The sequence below is a fragment of the Corvus hawaiiensis genome, chromosome 2, assembly GCF_020740725.1.
Source record: "Corvus hawaiiensis isolate bCorHaw1 chromosome 2, bCorHaw1.pri.cur, whole genome shotgun sequence".
In the NCBI taxonomy this organism is placed as follows: domain Eukaryota; kingdom Metazoa; phylum Chordata; class Aves; order Passeriformes; family Corvidae; genus Corvus; species Corvus hawaiiensis.
The window spans coordinates 51,847,429-51,868,037 of NC_063214.1; the positions used below are offsets into that span (position 1 = coordinate 51,847,429).

Consider the following 20,609-nt stretch of genomic DNA (forward strand, 5'->3'; position numbering starts at 1 on the left):
TTTCATAAGCAATCTGGATGGAAGGGTGGCTAGTCTGTTAAATGCATCTAATCTCCATATATAGTATTGGAAACTTCAAAATTATAAACATATAAGCATTATAAATGTTAGCATAGTCTTCTTTCTTTCATAAGGGAAAAAACCCTCCACCCAACAACAAATACCTGCCAACCACACAATTATTTTTAAGCTGTTGACCAAGCTCCTATTCAATTTTTTTGTGGATATCAAAAATTAAAAAATTGGTTCCAACCTTCAGAAGCTGAAATACAAAAAACATGTGGTCTGCATGTCTACCCGTGGGAGGTTGTAGAAAAGGAAAAGTAGTAGTAAGTACCAAGGTAGTTTGATTCGCAATTAACCCAATCCGTGTGAAGGGGTTTTGCAGCTTTATTGACTACAAAACTTAACTCTTAAGTTAAACTTAAAAGACAGCTTTTCTTTTTCATATTTCCATCTTACAAATCTGTTAGGATATTCTTGTTGACCATAACTAATGTTCAGATGTAACACTTCACTGTGTATTACTGAACACAGTTACAGAGTTGTATTCATAATTAAGGTGCTTCTTGGTCGATTGTGCCTGTATAGGGGCTCAGTAACATATTGAAGTTCATCTCCATGGCTGGGTGTTTCAAGTACTATCTTACTCCAGCTAATCAGCTATGATTGTTGGGTGAAAATAGCAGTAATGACACCAAGAACTTCTATTTTGGTTTTAGTTTTAAAGGCATAATAAAACAGAAATTGGTTCTTTTTCAGTAAACTGAGTGTTTAACCTCTTTTTCCAATGGTCTCTCTGCTATTAATTTTTAAAAAAATGAAGTCTTCCAAAAGTCAGCATTGAAATTTAAAATTGTGTATCTCACTTTAATTTTGGTTTCAGTAGTACAAGGGAAGTGTGAGTTTGTATAGCTGATCTTTTGTGTCTGATGATGTAATATTTTTTTGTTGTTTGTATGTGCAGATACAGTCAACTCAATGTGCAACAGTTGAGCCCTAGCTAATGCTTCTGTGATACCTTTTAGCTATAGTAATTTAAGGTAATGCTGCTTCACTTAGCCTGCGATGGAGAAGGCTTAAGATCGCTTCTGTTTGGTTTGGTAGTAGAAGCATATAGACAGCATTACCATAGCTCAGACTCTTCACAGACTTTGAAAGACTAGAGCCTGCTCATGTTTTTGTATGCCAGATTTCACTGGGTATGTTTTGGTACTAACAAGGTCTTGTAAATCTGAAATTCAAAACCTGCTAGAGCTAAATGCATTTTAAGGAACAGAAATGTAATTTGGGACCTTAATGATCCCGAAAAAAATTGAGTTGCAGATCTTCAGTAGAAGAAAACTTTTCAATTGTATAGTTTGTCAGCTTATCTAGACTTAAATACTACATGAAAGTTATTAGATGGGGAAGTCTTTACAGTTTGAATGTTTGTAAATATTTTCTTGTTTCAATGTATTCCTCTAGGATAGCCATGGAACATCTTACACTAGAGGTCAGTTTAATCCTGAATTTAAAAAAGGAAGTGTGATACTGCCTGCTGTTCTTGAAACAGGAGGAGCTAGGGGCAAAGACACTGTTATAGCAAATAGTAGGAAGAAAATAGACTTGCTGAACACTCTCCCAAAGTTCTTGTTGAATGAATGAGAACCAAGTAATTAAGCCGACTTGAGGAATACATTCTAGCATGGGCTAGTGAAATTAATAATCGTTAATAGTGTTCTCATGTGAAGATGCTACTTAGGAAGAACTTGTTTTTGGAATGGGTTTCTTTTGTTTCAAGTGTAATGTTTTTCAGACTTTAGGGGTTTATCTTTCCTAATAATTGTGTCAACCAGTAGGTCCCTATCATTAATTGCTGGCAGCAGCTTGGTTCTGCAGGGCAAGGGTTATAATTATTAGCTATGGTTGAAAATGCTTACCCTTCTCACCCTGGGGGAAGCTAAGCTGTTGCTAGCAATTAAAGATGGTTAGCTGTTCCCTGCCTCATGTAAACATTTGCAGCCAGTAATTACTATATCTGAACAGTTTTTTTACCTCATGGAAGGACTGTAGGGATGGCAAAAAAGCAATTGTTTTTGTAAGCATCCAAGAGAAATTGTCCCCAAGCATAAAAGTTTGGTTTATTAGTCCAGATCATCATGCCCTCTGTGTTTTAGGTAGATGTATTTACATGTTCATATATATACATATATGTGCATATATAAGTTCAGAAATAATCAGTGGTTGATGAGTTCTTGCTCATTTTAAGGTGAACTGTTTTGTGTTGCTTTATTTCCTACTTTGTGTGGAGGTCAAGGATGTAGCAAAGTTGATACACTTAAACTTCTCAAACTTCTCTATTTGCTTTCCCTTCTGTTGCATCTTTCCTCTTGGCAGATACTGTTTTCTGATATGTGTTAAATTCAGATTCCATTTTGCTCACTGAGAACTAGTGTTATTTAGAATGACTTTGGTGCAAATAGACTAAAGTTTATTTCCAAATGTTAATATTGTATATTCCATCTTCTAATGTTTGTCTAAATAATGAAATCTTGTCCTAGTAATCCCGTAGTGTTTTATGATGGGTAATGAAAGTAAAAATTTTATTTTGGTCTCATCCAGTTTTTAATTTCATTTTTTAATACAAGTAGGCCAAAAACTACTGGAACATGAACTCATATTGTCTCTATGTTGCTTTAGGGTTTAGAATTAACCATTTTTTGCCTCCCAGCTATCGGTATGGTCCTTCATAAGGCCTAAAATACAGTTTCATCCTGTTGTCTGGAATCTGAACCAAAATAGCCTTCTTCCAGATTGGCTCATTTCCTCCTTCATTTTGGTTCTCCTTTTTTAAATATTTGTAGATAAAAGCAAAACCAGTTATTATGGAAGATTAGAAGAACCCTTTATGAATGGAAGTATGTTTGGGCACTGGGTTATAGTCCAGTAGTCTGAGGCAGACTGTGCCCCTGCACTTGGTAGAGCAGGGAGAGATGGAAAGCTTCCATGGAAACTGTTACTCTTCATTGTGCTATTTCCAATAGTTGGCCTAAGAGAAATACATACTGTATTCAAACCCTGCCCTGAAGTCAAATCTTGCTCGGATGTCTAGCTTCTCAGACCTTACAGCTTTGCAGGTTAGGATTTTAGTAGTCTTTCTGATTTACTGAAATAAGTTGCCCAATAGTTGAGTGTTTCTCCAAATAAAGAACCGATACTTAGATTTACCATGATCAGGTGTGTGTTTGAACTGCAGGAGGACTTTGTGCTACCCATCACAGATTTCTAATTGGTATGGTAAAATTCAGTCTTGTTGATTGTTACTAAGGTTGGTTAACTCCTCCATGAACTTTATTGCCTTTGGTAGTTCATAGTCCATGTTGGTATCTTTGGGGTTTTTTTGTTGTTTTGTTGTGGGTTTTGTGGGGTTTTTTGGAGGAGTTGGTTTGTTTGGGTTTTTTAGGCAAATGAGGTACTGTTGACTCTACTGAGTCTTAATTCTTTCCAAAGCTTTCAGCCTAAAAGGCTTCCGGGAAGTAGAGGAGAGAATCTATTTAGGTTTTGTTTTTGCAGCCATTTTATGGTAGTTATGTCCTGTGTTTTACAAATTGTTTCTGTGTGAGTGGGAAGTCTTCTCCAGTTAGATTCTTGCCTTGTTTCCTGAGGAATAATTTCTAAAATGTGTGTGAAGGTACATGTTGCTAAGATTTCTAAGGTGCTAGGTGAAGTGGGTATCTGAATAAAGGTAAGTTAAACTTTGATTACATAAAGTGATCTTTATCCAGATGATAGTTGCACTGTCACATAAAAATGCCCACACAAAACCCCACAGCAAAAGAAAACCAGCCAACCCCTGCAGTTTGATCCAGTCATTGATATAATTGGTATAAAAGGTCTAAATATGCATAGATGCTAAAATATTTCTTTTGATGATATTTACTATTTAGGTAGATACGCATAGGTTTGAAAGCACAGAGAAATCTGGAAAACTTCTGTACTTTACCTGTTTGAAAATATTTAACAGATTTTCTTTTTTACAGTGTGCCTTTTGAATTTAATGTTCATATTATTCTCTATAAATAGTTCCATTTGTAGAGATCACTGCCAATGTAATAGAAATGTCACTGTTAATGAAGTGCAAGTAATTCCTGCATGTTAACTTCCTTAAATGTGTATTTTCTCAATTTTATGACAGTTCCTAATGCATTTGTCGTATTAATTCTTGTCTGTTTTCACTTAAGACGGTAGCTGAAGTTATTTTTTTTAAACATTAACCTGAGAGAAATATTTTCCCCTGAGTTCTGCTGCAATTGGCTACTCAGTTCCACCTGATTTTTAAAAGCAAATTTTCAGGAGCTAAATCATGGCAAATTTGAATTTAAAATTTGTTTGGTAGAAATTTCAAGGGAGGTGTTCATTACTATGATGTGATTGAAGGTATCTGTTTTGAAAATATGGATTTTTTTTTTTTTTTAAACAATTCCTTATTTGTACAGAATTCCCAAATTTATGTCCATTTCTTAGTGGCTGACTCATGATGGATGGTTTTGCTTACAAATAATTAGTAGTCCCTGAAGTTTTATTTTCTTTTTTGGTGTTTTTTTTTTTTTTTAAGCATTGTTTATTATAACCATAGTCAGGATTGAAAGGAAACAGTCTCAGTTAAATTTTACTTGCAAATTGTTTCCTATTCCACCAATCCAGAATCATATCACAGTGTAATACCTATTTTAGTGTAGCTTTAGATGAGGGTTGTTAGGAGTGGCCTGGTTTCTCTCCTTCTTTTTCATAGCCCAGGAAGTATCGACTGGGGATGCTGGATGAGAGGATAGTTCCGGTGGGATCAAAAGCAAGAAAATCAAAGAACCCTATTGGCTGTCTGGCTGACAGGTGTAAAACAGGAGTACCCATCAATATGGTTTGGTGGAACAGAGTCACAGAAAACAATTTACAGGTAAAATTATTTTTTACTAGTCACTTTTTCAGTATTTTGGATGTTTTATTTTAAATTTTGGGAAATGTTAGAAACAGTTACTCCATGAGTTAAGATCAAATATTTATTTCACAAAATAGGTGTAGTGGCCATTTAAGAGTGTGATTTGGAGATGCTATCTTCACCATTGCTGAGCTATGTACTTTACTTGATTTTCGTATAATCTGAGGAAAAGGAGCAAAAGTAATCATTTAATGTATTCTAAAAGCAAACAACTACAACCTTTAATTCTCATCCTAGGAAGTTTTCTACTGGTAAAATTAGTGATTGTTGTTAAAATGATTGACACAATGCAAATAGATGCCCTCAGTATGGAATTTGAAGACATTACTGCCATGATCAGGAAGTGTAAATTCTTAATTTTTCTGTTGGGGTGGTTTATATTTCTCAACTTGTTTGAGAAATATATGCAACTCTTACCATCATTTTACTTTATTCCTGAATCTTCTTCAGCTCTGTAAGAGGGGTTGGTACAGCTGGATTTTAATCTCTTTACTGAAGTAGCAGGTAATCCTTGGGATAATAATGAAGGATAATTATAGTCTGGGATGAATCTGCTTCTTGTCCCTTAAAATGGAGTTTAGATGGAAATATTACAGTGGTTGGGACTGCACCACTGCTGCTAATACTGTTTTCACTTATGTAGTGCTTTTGATTCCTCAGAGACTGTTATTTTTGTCTTCCTATGAGGGTTATGTTATTTTTGGTACTTTCTAAGTGAATGAAATGGGTACATTGACAACAGACTTACAACTAGAACTTGTGGAACTTTAAGATTTTCTTTCAGTTCACTAAATTTCTGCCATTTAGGGGCCAGCATGATGCTTGTATGAGCTCCTTTCCACACTGATACTAGTTTTACGTTATTTGATGTTTGGATGTCTCTGTGTTACTGAAATGGGCAGTCATGAGCAGCATGATGTAGGCAAACTGATGCTACATTGTTTAGGGACAGTTGGACCATCAGTCTATCTTGGCCCTTTTGCTGCTGGGGAAGCAGCACAGCCACTCATGGAGAAAAGATGAAGCTTAAAGGAAACATTGGTAGAAGGACCAGGTAAGCTTGAAGGACAATGGTGAGAGCCTGTGAATCAGTACTATTTTGAAGGGAGAGAAGATAGACAAACTGAATTTATCATGTGTATCTAATAGTGTAAGCCATAATTAAAGACAGTTGTTCTGAGAAGACAGAATCAGAAAATTTGTCTTAAGTTTTCAGGTGGGCATTAGAGGGCGAGAAAAGTCCCGTTTGCACTCCTGTCCTCTGTTGTTTTCTTGCTGTACAGTGATGCAATAAGCTTTGTTGTTAATCTACTCCATTTAGATTAGAAGCAAAAGAACTTAATGCTTCTGGAGGCTGGAGAGGCAGTAGCCTGAAACTTGAAGCTTCTTGCCAGGAGCAGTTGTCTTCTCAGTACCTGTGCACTCTGAAGTAGCATTCAAAGTGTGGCAAAGGGAAGGAAGCTTAAGGTCCCCATGCTGTCTGAGGTTGGTGCTGTTTGGGATTGGCTGCAGAGCACATCTCTTTTGAAGAGTGCAGTTCCAGGCTCCTTTATTGCAGCAGAGTCCCAGCTACAGAATTGATTTAAAGTACATGCAGCGTAAGATTTTGTATTGCATGATGCAATTGCATGGCTTCCCATGGAGACGTGGGCTTTAGCGAAGCATGTATATGCACATGTGGTGCAAACACAAACAGAAGGATGTGCCAGCCATAATAAATAGAATTGGAGGAGAAACAGGAGGGATTGAAGAGAAACTGTGGAGTCTGGCAAGACTGAAGAAGGAAGGGTGTTAGAACTTGCTTTGTAAAATAATTTAACTGTTACTCCTGCATGGCTATGAATTTATAATCTGGATCTGTTTTAAGTATGGTGTTACACTGACATGATTAAATGTGAAGTCTGCAGAGTGAATTGTACTCTGGGTTGTGCATTAAAAAAGCAAAAAAACCCAAACCAGAGTTTGTTTTATAGTGATGTATCCTACCTTACATTAGGAAGTGTCCTGAGCTACGATACTACCACATGATACATATTATAATAGCAAATGGTAATTCTCCTTAAAATAGTAGGAATAGGTATGTTTTAGTTACACAGATCACTTCTTATTCACCATCAATAACTGATTGTTTGTTTCCTGAGCAAAAAATAATCAGAGAAAAAGAAAATTTTCAAGTATGTTGCATTAGGAGCATGGACTTCTAAAACTTTAGATGTTTTTACAGTACTTTGAAGGATTTTGTTAAAGAAATGTGAAAATATTCCAAATCTTTTAAAGTTTGCTTTTTAGTGAGATCTACTTGCCAGTTGTAACAAGACTTTGCTAGTAGTTTTGTCTGAGTCTGTGTTCTGGTTTATAAACCAATAAATCTTTAGCCAACAAATTTTACCCAGTTTTAAAGAAATTGACTCTTAATTCTTCTGCAAGAGCAGTAGAGCAATATAACTAATAATGTTGGCAAATTGAAATTTCTTAGAGCCTATTGTTGGAGTGATGTGATGATTTGTCACAGTAATTATAATGTAGCATGTTACACCAATTCAGTGGTGGGAGAGAAAGATTTGCTTTGAAGTCGTTGGTGACCTCCAGTATCTTCTGGGTTGCTCTGACATCACGAAATGCATCCTTTCCTGATGTCATGGCTCTCAAGGAAATCTTGGAGGAATTGCAACAATGCTCTGTGAAGTGAATCTCCTCATATAATCTCCTCATACCTGCCCATTAAAAAACAACAAAGAAACCCCAAAACCCAACAGCAACAAAATAACAACATATTAAGCTCAAGAAAGACTTCTGCATGTTTCTGTGTTCCTAAGAGATATTATGAAAACTATGCCAAAAATAGACTGGTACAGGAGTGCTCTGCTTTATAACATGGATGTGGGTTAGTGATGGTTTTCTGTAACCATTACATGATTATGTAATTTGGGATGTCAGAACAGATCAGCATGAATTTGGAAGTGAGGGAGAACATAAAAAGAGAACAAAGAGGCTTGTATCCAGTTTCTAGCATGCTAAGTACATTAGCACATCCTTCTGAAATCAAATGAGATTGGCCTACTTTTGGAGTTAGGTAGCTGGCTTTGGGCTTTGGTTGAATGTGGGACCAGAACCAATCTAATGAAGTAGCATTACACCCTCTGAGACTGATGTGGTGTTGCTGCGGCTGCTGCTGTACAGCTGCATGCTGTCTTGAGAGATGCTGAATGAGAAATGAGAGAGAGAGAGAGAGAAGGGTGGTATCCAGTGTTCTTGTGGGATCCCTGTGTGACTTTCCAAAGGCTTCATAACTTGTATGTCCCTGTGTTCCAGCTCACTTCTGTACTTAAAGGCACTTTGAGGATTCATTATTAGTTACTGCAGCAGTGGGGCCTTACAAGTTTACCACTCAGGAGTGTAAAGACATATCATATGTATCGAAATTGATAGTTGATGAAACAGGAATTTTGATTTTATTTCTGGATTACAGAAATCTGTTATGTGCAACTCCTCAACATACAGTAATGCTACATGCGGCTGTGTAGTCCTTCCAGTGATGGTCTTCAGCTTAGCTCCTTGGCTTGCTCTTTACTTTCATCTGTACCTTCTTTTAAGGAGCCTTGAATTGTTTTGGGTTTGGTGTTTTTTTGGTTTTTTTTTTTTTTTTGTGGTAGTCACAGAATATTTTGGTTATTCCCCTCCATGCTATATTTTATTTCCTTTCATACCTGGAAAAGCACCAGACAAATTCTGAGCTGACTGGTGACGCAAATGAGTTAATAGTCCTGGCCTCCTTTTGTACTTTTGTGGTTCCATCCTTAGTAATTGCATCATGGCTAAATTCAGCCCTCATTTGGACTGTATTTATATGTGTCTTATAAAGTTTTTTTCACTCTGATGTACAGAAATATAGGAATTGTTTTTGTAAGTGGAGCTGGGCGGACTCAGTTTTGTGGACTGTCTTTGGAAGTTTCTTTGCAAAGCTGACTGAAAAGAGGCATGGACATAAAGAATCTGAAAATAGGGTATTTTGATGAAATTTATTCACTGAATCATTCTGAGAATGCATGATGTAGGTATTCAGGTAATAATTAGGGAAGTAGCTTCACTGTTTTAGTTTGACAGCATTTTTATTAATATACTGGAAGAAGGGGGATGAGATTTCAGTTGGCAAGATTGAGAGGAAAAGGGAATGATGGCAATTTTAGCAAAGATATCCATTAGAAGTTGCCTTAGGTGGTTTGCTAGAAAAACATAACATAGCTGGCTCAGCTATACTTCTTTAATGCTGTTTGTTGAAAACATGTTTATTAGCATTTTGAAATTTTGTATGTGCCTTTTTATGGGACACTTGCATTTGAAACTGAAAATAGGCTTATTTAACACAGTGCAGACAGTGCTAGTAGTTTTTGTTTAGTGTTTAGAAGTACATTTGCTGCCTTTTGACATCACAGTGTTGCATAATCATTACATGATTCTTGCATGTCCATTCTTTTAGTTACTCCTGAAAATTAATAAGTTTTCAATACCAGTTTTCTCTACATATTTTACCAATCCTGATTTATTCAGACTTAAAATTTTAAGCCTCATCTAGCATAAGTTACTTTATTCTGAGATGAGTAATTAATTACTAATTAAATGAAATTTGTTTAAAAGCTGTACTTATGCAAAATTTAAACATAATACAGAATGAAGAAAATGTTTTTCACTTAGAAGATCTAGATTATTTTCGTTCTTATAAGAGTTTAATTTTCTTTTTTACTTCATCTTGGGAAGTTTGGTTGGACTCTAAGGCAAAAACTGTAAGAATACTGTCAGGTTCTAAAATATAGTTACCATTTAAACCCGTTTTCAAACCTACTGTTGATCCAAATGTAGAACTAAACCTGGAATTTATACTTTGTATTATGAGATGACAGAGTGAAAGTAGGATATTTTTTCAGGCCAGGAATATAATATTTTGAATCATTGGCCATTAAGAATGTGGCTTTATAATTCTGGCATATTTGCATGGTCATTGCTGCAGAATGGTTATCTACAATGATTAAAAAATGATTAAAAAATTAAAAATTAAAAAAATTATAGTAATATTACACTACCTCAGTTTAGTCATTTATTGTGGCCTAATTATTTTAATTATTTGCATGGAAGAAAATAGTATTCAGAAAAATTAATGTTTTACTTCAGATAAAATGTTTTCAAAAGCATGAAAGTTTTTAAGAACTGCAGCTTTACATAAATGTAATGACTTTAAATGTGGATTGGGGCTTAAGCTTCAAATTGTCTGACAGTATTTGCTAGTTTTGACCACCAGTTACTAAAATTTGCTGTATTACTTTGATTAGTTTATTCTGGCTAGTGACTGTGGAACTTGAGTATTTTTCTATACTTAGGAAACAACTTGAAGGTGGAAGGGTCTTTTAAAATTGTAACCCAAAATTAAAACACTTTTTTTTACCAGTGGAGAAAGTCTGGGATTGCAGCTTCATGTTCGTAGCATCACAGAGAAGTAAAACAGGCTTTCATAGTATAGGGTCTATCTTTGTAAATCAAAGCTGTTTACTCATATACAATGTTTTCATCAAAGTTATGTAAAAACAACTTAATCTTAGCAGGCTTTGATGCTCATCCTGAATTGTGATATCAAAAAATAGAATGAAACTGAATTTCCATCAGACTTGACCCACTGCTGTTTGTAATTCTGTAGCATAAACCAGATCAGCCCTAGCAGATTCCTGGGTTTGACTCTTTCACTTGGATAAATTAAAACACCTACAGTTAAAGTGGAGCTCTTTTTTAAAGCGAAGCTGCATTTAAAAATTTTGATGGTTATAAGTGATTTAGTAAGTAAGTAACTTTTTAGTAAATAAATAACTTTTTGATGCCAAAACTGGTCTCTATGAAACTTGCAGAATGCATTTAGAAATAAGAACCATCTCTGTGCTGTAGGAGTTGTTTGAATCACTGGATGAAAATGGGAAGAGTTTATCCAGAATGCCATGGATGGGATTTTGGGAACTTTCTCAGTTGCTCTAGGAAAGTTTGAGTTATCTTCCAGAAGGTGTTTTTCTCTCTGCTTGCATGCTTCAAACCTTATGCCATGTCCTGCCCTTGTTGCCTGGTTGACACAGAATTTAGGTGTGATAGAGCTATGGATGTGTCACTGCTGCTTTTAGCAGTGGAAAAATGTGGACCTTGTAGTTCTTTAGAATTTTGTTCTTTTAGCAAGATGTTACAAATTCTGTCCCTTGCTCTCCCAGTTGTTGTGTTTGATGACTGTTTAGCTCTGTCGCTGTTTGGAAAAGTTCTACATTACTCTTTACCACCGCTGTAATTTTCTCCAGTTTCAGTGCAGATTTCGCTGAATGGTTGCATGCCAGTTTTTATCTAGAGGAACACCATTCTCTTAGTTATTCCTGTACCTAAATTCAGATAAGTCCAGAATATTATCTTTTGAGTATAAATGTGTCAGTTATGTGTTTTCAGTCTGTATAATTCAACTTACCATTTATTTTGTTGTATTAGTGTATAGCTTAATAGGCATTCCTTAACTGTGATTAAAGAGTTTTAAAATTCATGTGAACTCTTTACGCATTTAAATGTAAGTGTTTTACTTCACAATCTACGTACTTGCTTATAGATGTTCCTTGAATATTCAGAAACATGTAAGATGACAAGGGGGTAAAGTTGATATCATAAAGTGGATAGTGGTTAAAATTTACTGCGTGATTAAAGGTAGAGTATTTTTGCTATTTGCTTTTAAACCTGGGCATCTTCTTTAATTTTACAACTTTGAGAATCTTCTTTTTCAGTGCTTTGAAATACATTAATACTATGATATTTGGCAGAAATATTGAAATAGAGGTATCAAAACCCAATTAGCAGAAACTCTTTTCAAATACTTCCTTTACTGTCTAAATTGATGTTCACACTTCGCTTCTAATTTGGCACTAACTTTCTCTGATGCCACTATATTGGTAAAATCAATACAGGTAATTTAACTAACAGCTGATATATTTGGTCATTTTAAAACTGCCTGAAACCAAACTAGTCCAATATAATTTTCTGTAAAAAACCATTATAGATTATCTTAACAGTATCCCTTGTCTATTGGGAGCTGTTGCTGTCTTCGTATTTTACCTAACTTGTTTAGACACTTTTGTGAGGTACTCTGCAGGTTACATAATAAGCTAAACCCTGTAATTTAATAATCTTCTAGCTTTTCAGTGTGTTCATGCAATAATTGGTTTTATTTCTTGGCTTAATGTAGTTTTTGTTCCACTCATGTCATTTGTAATTGGCTGTCCAATAATAAGCTTTTTTGCCTTTTGAGCTCTAACTGGGATTTTCTTTTTGTAACCCTCCCTACCCCAAATCAAACAAAAACATCATCTCAAAACAAACGCCACAACCCCAAACTACAAAATTGTCTGCACTGATTTTAATAGAAATTAAAAATTGCTTGTGTTTTTATGTACTAACAAATACTGGATGTTTGACCATCATTCTGCTTCTACTTCTTTCTGTGGCACCAAATTAAACTTTAATAATAAAGGTGCTAGATAAATGAAACACACATAATTAAAACAAGAGTTAACTCCACAAAAAATCTGAGCATACAGATCTATTTGAAATAGAGGCAGGGGTGACTTTTCTAGTGGGAATCATTTTCACTCCTTTAATTTGAAATTGCTAGTTAGTTTGAAATGAAATTGCTGTCATGGGGGAGCAGTCTATGCAGCTGTGGCAAAGATTTCTCAGTGTCGAGTCTGTTCTCCAACTTGTAATGTAATGCTTATGGAAAGCCCTTTGCAAAATGTATGAATTTGTACACCAGCTGTTCATATGGAAGGTTTGCTTATACTACTTCAGACATAAGCTAAAAACACATCTAAATTTGTTCATGTAGACCAGCTTCCAGTATTCTTTGTTGTCAGCAAGCTGTATGTACCTTAAAAATAACCCCTGTACTAGTAGGCCTTTCTAGAAAGTATTTTCTACCAAGTAGACACTCTCAATTCCTTTTCGTTTAAAATAAACATTTAATTTATTATTATTTTTTTTTAAACAGACACCAAATCCTTCTGCAAGTGAGTTTATTCCCAAAGGAGGATCAACTTCCAGGCTGAGTAATGTATCCCAGTCAAGTATGTCTGCCTTCTCTCAAGCCTTGTTCTCTCACCCCTCCATGGGAAGTCCTGCTGCTGCTGGGTTAGCACCAGGTAGGTTGAGAGTACTGATTTGTTGTACAGTGGTTTGTTTTGTCAAACATAACTCTATATATATATAGTTATCAGATTTATCGGGTATAAATGTACTACCTCCTACTTTAGCTCTTAATTTTAAGGCGATCTTCAAAAAGTAGGGGAACTTTGGATTTATCTTCCAGTAGTATGGAAATCACACTGCAGGCTGTGAAATCTGCTCAGCCACAGCAGCACTGATATTAACAACTTAACTCTGCTCCTTTTGGGGAAAAGGATTGCTGAGTTATCACATACTGTGTCTTAAGTGGTTCTTGCCAGAACAATACTTGAAGGTGATTTAAACTACCCATAGTCTAGAAATGCATTGTAGTCTAAAATACATATGATCTTGGATTACCATACACTGATCTGCTCTTTTTATTTGTTTCTAGACTGTGTGATGTAGAAGTAATTTTTTGCAATATTAATGAGTGTATATGAGGACTTTAAAATCTGGATTAAAAACAAAAAGTAGAAGACAATCTAATTCTAAAATACTTTGCCTTGCAAAATAGTATTAATTTTTATTGTATCTGTCACATGTAATCTCAAACTTTTAAGACCACTTTATTGTTATTTCCCAGGTTTAAAACTCTTACTGAAATGTTTCATGCAGTCATATAATTGACAGATTTTTTTACACGTTTGAAAAGTTGAAGCCCTTCATGCATCTTTTAGTCTTCTGATCTTAAAATATTAACTTAATTCTAATAATTCTGTTTAAATAAAATTAAAATATTTCCAATAAATAGTCATCAGCAGATCTGGATATTCACACTGCAGATTCTTTAATGAGTTTCTGTATGTTCTTAAACCTCCAGCAGTCTCTTGCGGCTGACAAGAAGCATTAGGTAGCTGCCAAAAGGCAGACAGACAAATGTTACAGATGATTTTTTTTTTAAACATCTATTGGCAATTACCATTTATTAAAATGAACTTCAGTCTTTCTTGGTGCCAGTGTCAGTGTGAAAGAAGCCAGCATTTAGCTTGCATGTAAAAACTTAGCAGAGCAGGTTAGGAAAGTGATTGATTGATACTTTTGCTGATCAAATGAACATGTTGTGGTTCTGTGTCTGCTTGATGCTATATTGTGCTGTACCATCTTATTGGAAAACTGTTGTGTTTATATGCCTCTCAGCCTTGTCACCTGGATTGAAAAGTGTATAAAGGATTAAATAGAATACAGTAAAATGATCTACTTTTGGAAAGTGTCCAGTGGGGTCTCAGAGGGATCCTTCACAGTCCCATTTCTTTACTATCTGTAAGTAATACTTGAAAGGATAAGTAACACTGATGAAAGAAGTTCGCACAACAATTTCAGCTCCTAGAAATAAATATAGATACCAATGCTGCATACTTTCTAGCCTCAGATACTATTGTTTGTTTATGGACAAGAGGGATGGGGGAGTATTCATAAGAGCTAATTTCAGGCCGAGTTGGCTTGTTTCCCTGCTCTTCCTGTATAATTAAAAAGAAAATATAGTTCAAAGTAGGGATCTTGGCTGGATACTCTGAATTTTTCTAGAAGCTTTTTTCTTCTCTCACTGAGTGCAGAATTCTCTGAACCCAAGTGTCCTATGTAAATACTGCTCATAGACATTTATTTTTATTTAAGTGTCAACATTAAAGCTGTCAACAGAATACATCCACAGAAATTCCTGTTACCTCAAGGTCAGCTAGGAGGTGCTCTTTCTAAAAAAATTAGGCTCTTAAATAAGAAAGCAGTATCTTTGTGTGGGGAAGCTTCACCACTTAGATCATGCTGGATAACAGAATAAAAAAATGTTTAAATACATTCAGAAGTTGTCATGAAAAAATGGTTGAGATCTGTTAGGTTTCAATAAGTGAAAACAAATTCAAATGAAACCCATATAAAGAGTTTATAAGAATTTTCCTTTGAATAAAGATAAGTCTCCTTCCAGTTAACGGGTGTATACTCTCCAGTAGAATAACTTTGCAGATTGAAGTATTTCTATTAGATTAAGATTGCTTATAGTAATTTACAGGGTACTGGAGGAAATTAAGATTTCATAAAACATAAGAAAATGTAGTAGGAATAATTTAAGACTTCCATAGTTTTTTTCACCCATAACAAAGTAGGTAAATCATGAAAATAGTCCTTTGATTTCCTTCTTGATGATGGAAAAATAGAAGTTCTTTCACATATCTAGTTTCTGAGATTTCCCTAAAGGTAGGTGTAAATCAAAACCACTTTTGACATCTAGTATTTCATATTCAACTCAATTATCCTTCGAAAATATTTGTTCTGCCTGTCTTGTCAACAGTACTGCAGAAACACTGAAAAATATGACAGGGGAAATCTAAAATTCTTTAGTGGATAGCTTGAATCCATGCCTGACCTATCCATTTGGATGTAGCATGAAGAAGGTTACTGCTACATTCACACATTTACTTACGTAAGTGCTTTCTAGGGTAATCTCAACACAGAATCTGTCTTCATCTTGGTAGCCTTTAATAGAACATGGAAATAGAGTGATATAAAATGCAACTTACACAAATGGTGGGAGAAAATTGTTTCAGTGAAGAGTTGTAAACATCTCTTCTTCACCATTTCCAAGCTCTTTTTCCATAAACTCATATGAATACTATGTTGTTGCTCCTCCCTTTCCTTGCTAGGAAACACACCCTGTTTGTCATTTCTGTGGAAAATTTAGTAAGGAGTTCACAATCTTCAAACAGCACTCTTGCTAACAAGCTTCTTACCCAGTCCTGTGTAGCTGTTTTAGAGTATTAATGTCATTAAAATATGCAGTGCAGTGTATGAAAGAAATTCGTGAATGCCATCGAAGTGGTAAGACATCATTGCTGTGTTAAACCTGAGAGAGAACAGATGTATAGCTCCCAACAGCGAAAATCTGTCTGTCTTGGGTTTGCTAAAGGTAGGTTATAGCTGAAGAATGATGCCTTTGTCACTGATGGAAGTGACTGCAAATTGTTGTTGCTTCTGTATTTAGTCTAAGTCAGGTTCTGAGCTTATGCAGAATGTAAGAGATCCCGCTTCTGCTGCCAGTATGAACCTGCAGGCTTAGGAGCCAGAGTGAGAAGGCGTTGTGCTTGTGTCCAGTTGACACATCTCCATTTGTGATGAGCTGCAAGAGTGTCGTTCTCAGAGCCCACAGCCCCAGCTGGAGATGGAGCACTTTCAGCTGAGGTGGTTTGTGTGGCTGAAGGCCCCAAGAGCTTGTTCCCTCCTCCTGGATAAGTATAGTGCAGAGGAAGTTCTGCAGGCATTCCAGAATAATGTAAGAACAGAAGAAGGCAAAGAGACTGTAAAATTATCTTTTCCCCAATTAAAACTGAAGAGGAAGAATTGATGATTTAAATTGTTTAGGGAATGAAGCAGATTTAATTAACTTGAAAATACACAGCTACAATGCTAATGACCTGATAGAAAGCTTACAGTAAAATAAATATTTAATGCATTTAAGGATGCTACTTCAAGTTCTTGAAATTACCTGATTTTATAATTTACTTTGCTTTGTCATTCTTCAAAATTTACCTAGTTCTGGGATATCTCTGAAGTACAGAGCATTAAAGTGATAAAATGGATGCGTTACAAGCATTAGAGGCATAGGGATATAGTTGTAGATCAGTAAATTTGTAGGCAAAACTTGAAGGTTTTTTTAAACCTTTAATGTTGTAGGCCAGCTAATTTGCATACACGTGAGCTTAATGAGATCCTGCCTCACTAAGTTGTGAATTCTCATTAAATCAAAAAGTTGTAGATACTGAGTCATTAAGAGATCATGCTTGATGCCCTTTGATCTTGATTATCTGTGTGAATTCTCAGATTCAAAATACAACCTAGCTTTTAATTCAAATACATTGTGTGCTACAAAGCTTTATTAGTAGCAGTAATCTCATTAAATGTCTTTGAGCATTGCCTCAAATGCATGTCAAAGTCTGCCATTTCCCTTTCCTCAGTCACAATGAAAATAAAAAACAAGGCAAGAAATGAAAATACAAGAATAAAGAGAGATATGTAAATTATGATCTCTCTTTACAGGAAAAGGATGGCATCGGGAGCTGCAGGTGTGTGTAGGTAGCCTGCACAATCACTGTGAATGTTGTGAATCCCACAACCATTTCCACCTTGGTGTGACACCATGACAGCTGCATACCATGCTACCTCTTTTTAAATATAAATAACAGTGAAGTGAAAGAAGCCTGTTCTTGCAGTTCATCTTTTAAGATTGTATTTGACTTCTTCATGAAGTGTAGATTCCCCAAGACAAGGAATGGAGAGCCACCTTTGCTGGTAGAAAAGTCTCAGGAGGGACAATTTGAAATAGGCTTTTTGGTGTCTATCGTAGTATTCCTGTTGGCATTTGAATTTTGATATAAGGGAATCTAGAACCCTCTCATAGAGAAAGCCTAATGGTATTTGTCAAGATCACTGGTATGATATATCTATATCTATCTATATATATGTGTAAATCATAAATAGATTTTTTCAAAGCCCGTTTTTTCTTAGGCCTTTAAGTGAATAGGCATTTATATAAACTGTGCTATTAAACCCAGCCTAATACTCTGAGGTGTGGTTCTATTGTTACTATAGTATGTTTAGCAACATCTTTTTCCTTGAGTATGAATCAGTAGGAATATATACTCACTTTTTAATATAGCTATATTCCTTTATTTTCCTCTAATTCTATTTGTTATGATTAAATATTAATATGCTTTTAACTGACTGAAATACTAATGAAGTTGGTGATATCTGCTTGACTTTGTGCACTGTATTCGCTGCCTTAAGTACTGAAATACGCATAAGTTTCACTGTATTAGAAGTTTGGTGGTTTTTTTTTTGTTGTTGTTATACTGGGCTTTCAATACTTTGATTGTGTAGAATGTAATGCAAGTCTCTCAGAAGAATCTATCACCTTCAGTATTTATCTCAGCCTGTCTGTACCCCATGGCACTAGGAGCAAAATTCTTAAATTCTTGTAGCATGTGTAGTATATTGTTCTAGTAGTATAAAACCAAAGTGTAGTCAAGCTTCTTTCATCTCCTGAAGTCACTATGCATATTGGCAAATGAGGAGCCCATGTGTTCTGTCTGCCAGATGATTTTCACTGAGCTCTCAATGTCCTTTCAAAATGAGACCTAGCTAGATTGGAAGGCCATCTGAGAGGATGTGCTGTGATCCTTTTCTTTCAGTCTTGCATTAATACCTGTGCAGAGACATTAAGGATTTATGTGTGTAACTATTCTTTGGCAGGAATAAGTTTTTTTAAAAAGTAAATCTTAAAGTGGAGATTTTTTGAAATTGTATCCGTAAAAACCACTAGAGATCTTTTTTCTTCTGGGAAACGTGCAGTAGAAGGTCACAGTATAATTTTAGCTAGTTGCAAGTCTGCACTTTTCTTTAAGATATTATTTACTGTATACTGTGTCTTGTACATATAGTGTTTATTTTAAAGCACAGAGGTTTTCAGTTAATTTTCCATCAGTATATATGAGGCTGCTGAGTTTTTATGTCATGATCCCTGCAGTTGACTGTTTTATTGAAGCAGTTATTCTTAAGGCCAGTTATTCCTGTCTGGGTTGAGATGATGTGCTTTCAAGGACTTCAGTTAATACTGCTTTCTATTTCTATTTCACTCTGTTCTGTTGGAATAGAGTGAGAAAGACATGTCAGTAGCTTTCCACAGATGAAGAGGACTCTTGGATATCATAAACTGTAGAGTTTCTTCAGTTTAATGGCCACTCTAGTCATCCTTCAACTTTTAATACTAATATATAGTTTCCTTTGAAATGGATCTTTTCCCCCAGTGGATGAAGAATGCATTCATGTTCTAGTCTTCTGTTAAAAATGTAACAATCTTTACAGTAGCTGTTGAAATACTGAAGTGTTACTTAGTCAGTCAAGGTAACTTTTATGTTAATGAAAACTTATTTTCTTTTGTAGCATAAATTGGTGCTATCAAAATGTGTAAAGTTTTACAGTCATAGAGTTAATTTCTAAACAGATTTTTAGGAGACTACTTATGTTACCATTTAGAAGTGCCTATTATAACTATATTTTTTAAGTTAGTATACTAATCAGCAATATTCTACAATATTGCTTATATACAAGGTGTGTCTACACACATGTACATGTATTAATATAAAGAAAAGTTCTGGCCTGGAAAAGTGCAGACTTTTTTTCCTTTCATATTCTTATATTTTACATTTTTATAAAAAGAATAAATGACCTTAAAGACATAATTAAAAAGAAAGGCATGTGATTTTCCCACAGTTTAGATTTAAAAAATCTTGTTTATTCTGTTGGAACTATTCACTTTGGAGGAATAAAAGAGAATTGTGCTGAATTAATAAGCATGGTTTTTGATACGTCAAAGGAGTAAATGAGAGGAGCTAAATGAAAGGTTACAAATATTCTATTAATATTGTCAAGATAATATAGCTTCAAAATAATTTTTCCCAAGCTACTGCTTACTTGTTAATACCGAAACTGTTATTTGCTTTTGCCTTGTTTAAAAAAGAAAAAAAATGAAATGTAGGAGGGATAAGATTACTTAAGGGACATGATATGAGTGTAAAATCACTCCTACACATTACTGATGATGCATTTTGAGAACTCTGCGTACAGTAACTTGTGATTGAAGTGAAATAAACTAGTATATGTAACTAAAAAGTGTGTATGCAAAAAAAATTGCTCTTGCTCTCTTTTGCTGAGTATTTGCTTAAATTGCCCTGGTTACTAGAGTTTATGGAATTATTTTAATCAAATATCTGAGTAATAACTAACAGAATTCTTAATTAGAGAAGAATTCTCAGCTGTCAATAGAACGTTAAATATGAAAGGTGTGTATCTTCTATTCTTTCAAGAAAAGGATTTAGTATGACTTATGCAATTCTAATTGTATAAAAGAGAAAGTGCATCCCAGTCTGAACTGAGCAACAATAAATGTCAAAGATGTTTTCCTTGGTGTTAATCTGAACACCTGAGTATCTCAGATCTGCTAGTAACTGCAAGGAGTTTTGTTTGAAGAGTTACCTCTTCCTCAGCAGCACCCTGGAACGTCTATTTTACACCTAAATTTTTATAAATAAGCAAATCTGAGAATTCTGCATGCAATAACTCTTGAAGTAATTCAATTTTTTAGTAACTAAAAAGTGTGTATGCAAAAAAGCTGCCCTTGTTTTTCTCATTGATGCACTTTGTTTAGAAGCAGAGTTTCTCACGTTTCAGTGGAGTTGCCTCTGTAATGTTGAAGGTGAACACCAGCCAATAAAATAGTTTCAAATAGATTAGAAAATCCCTGCAAGGATGTTTGTTTGACTTCATATCATGAGATGTTACCTATCTTTACATATCAAATAGATTGTTGGAGGATGACTTTTGAATATAGTAATTACAGGAAAATAGGTGATTACTCACA

General features: G+C 35.0%; 1 protein-coding gene across 5 annotated transcripts in view; it reads left to right on the forward strand.

The window, feature by feature from the left end:
* Nucleotides 1–20,609, forward strand: part of PAN3 (poly(A) specific ribonuclease subunit PAN3) — a 102,935-nt gene that overhangs the window by 30,025 nt on the left and 52,301 nt on the right. For 4 of the 5 annotated variants that reach the window (XM_048294974.1, XM_048294973.1, XM_048294972.1 and 1 more), the window contains exons 6-7: nt 4,775–4,936; nt 13,029–13,179. In XM_048294974.1, coding sequence (XP_048150931.1) covers nt 4,775–4,936; nt 13,029–13,179 — 313 coding nt within the window. The remainder of the gene's footprint in view (nt 1–4,774; nt 4,937–13,028; nt 13,180–20,609) is intronic. The other variant, XM_048294975.1, reaches the window with a different exon arrangement.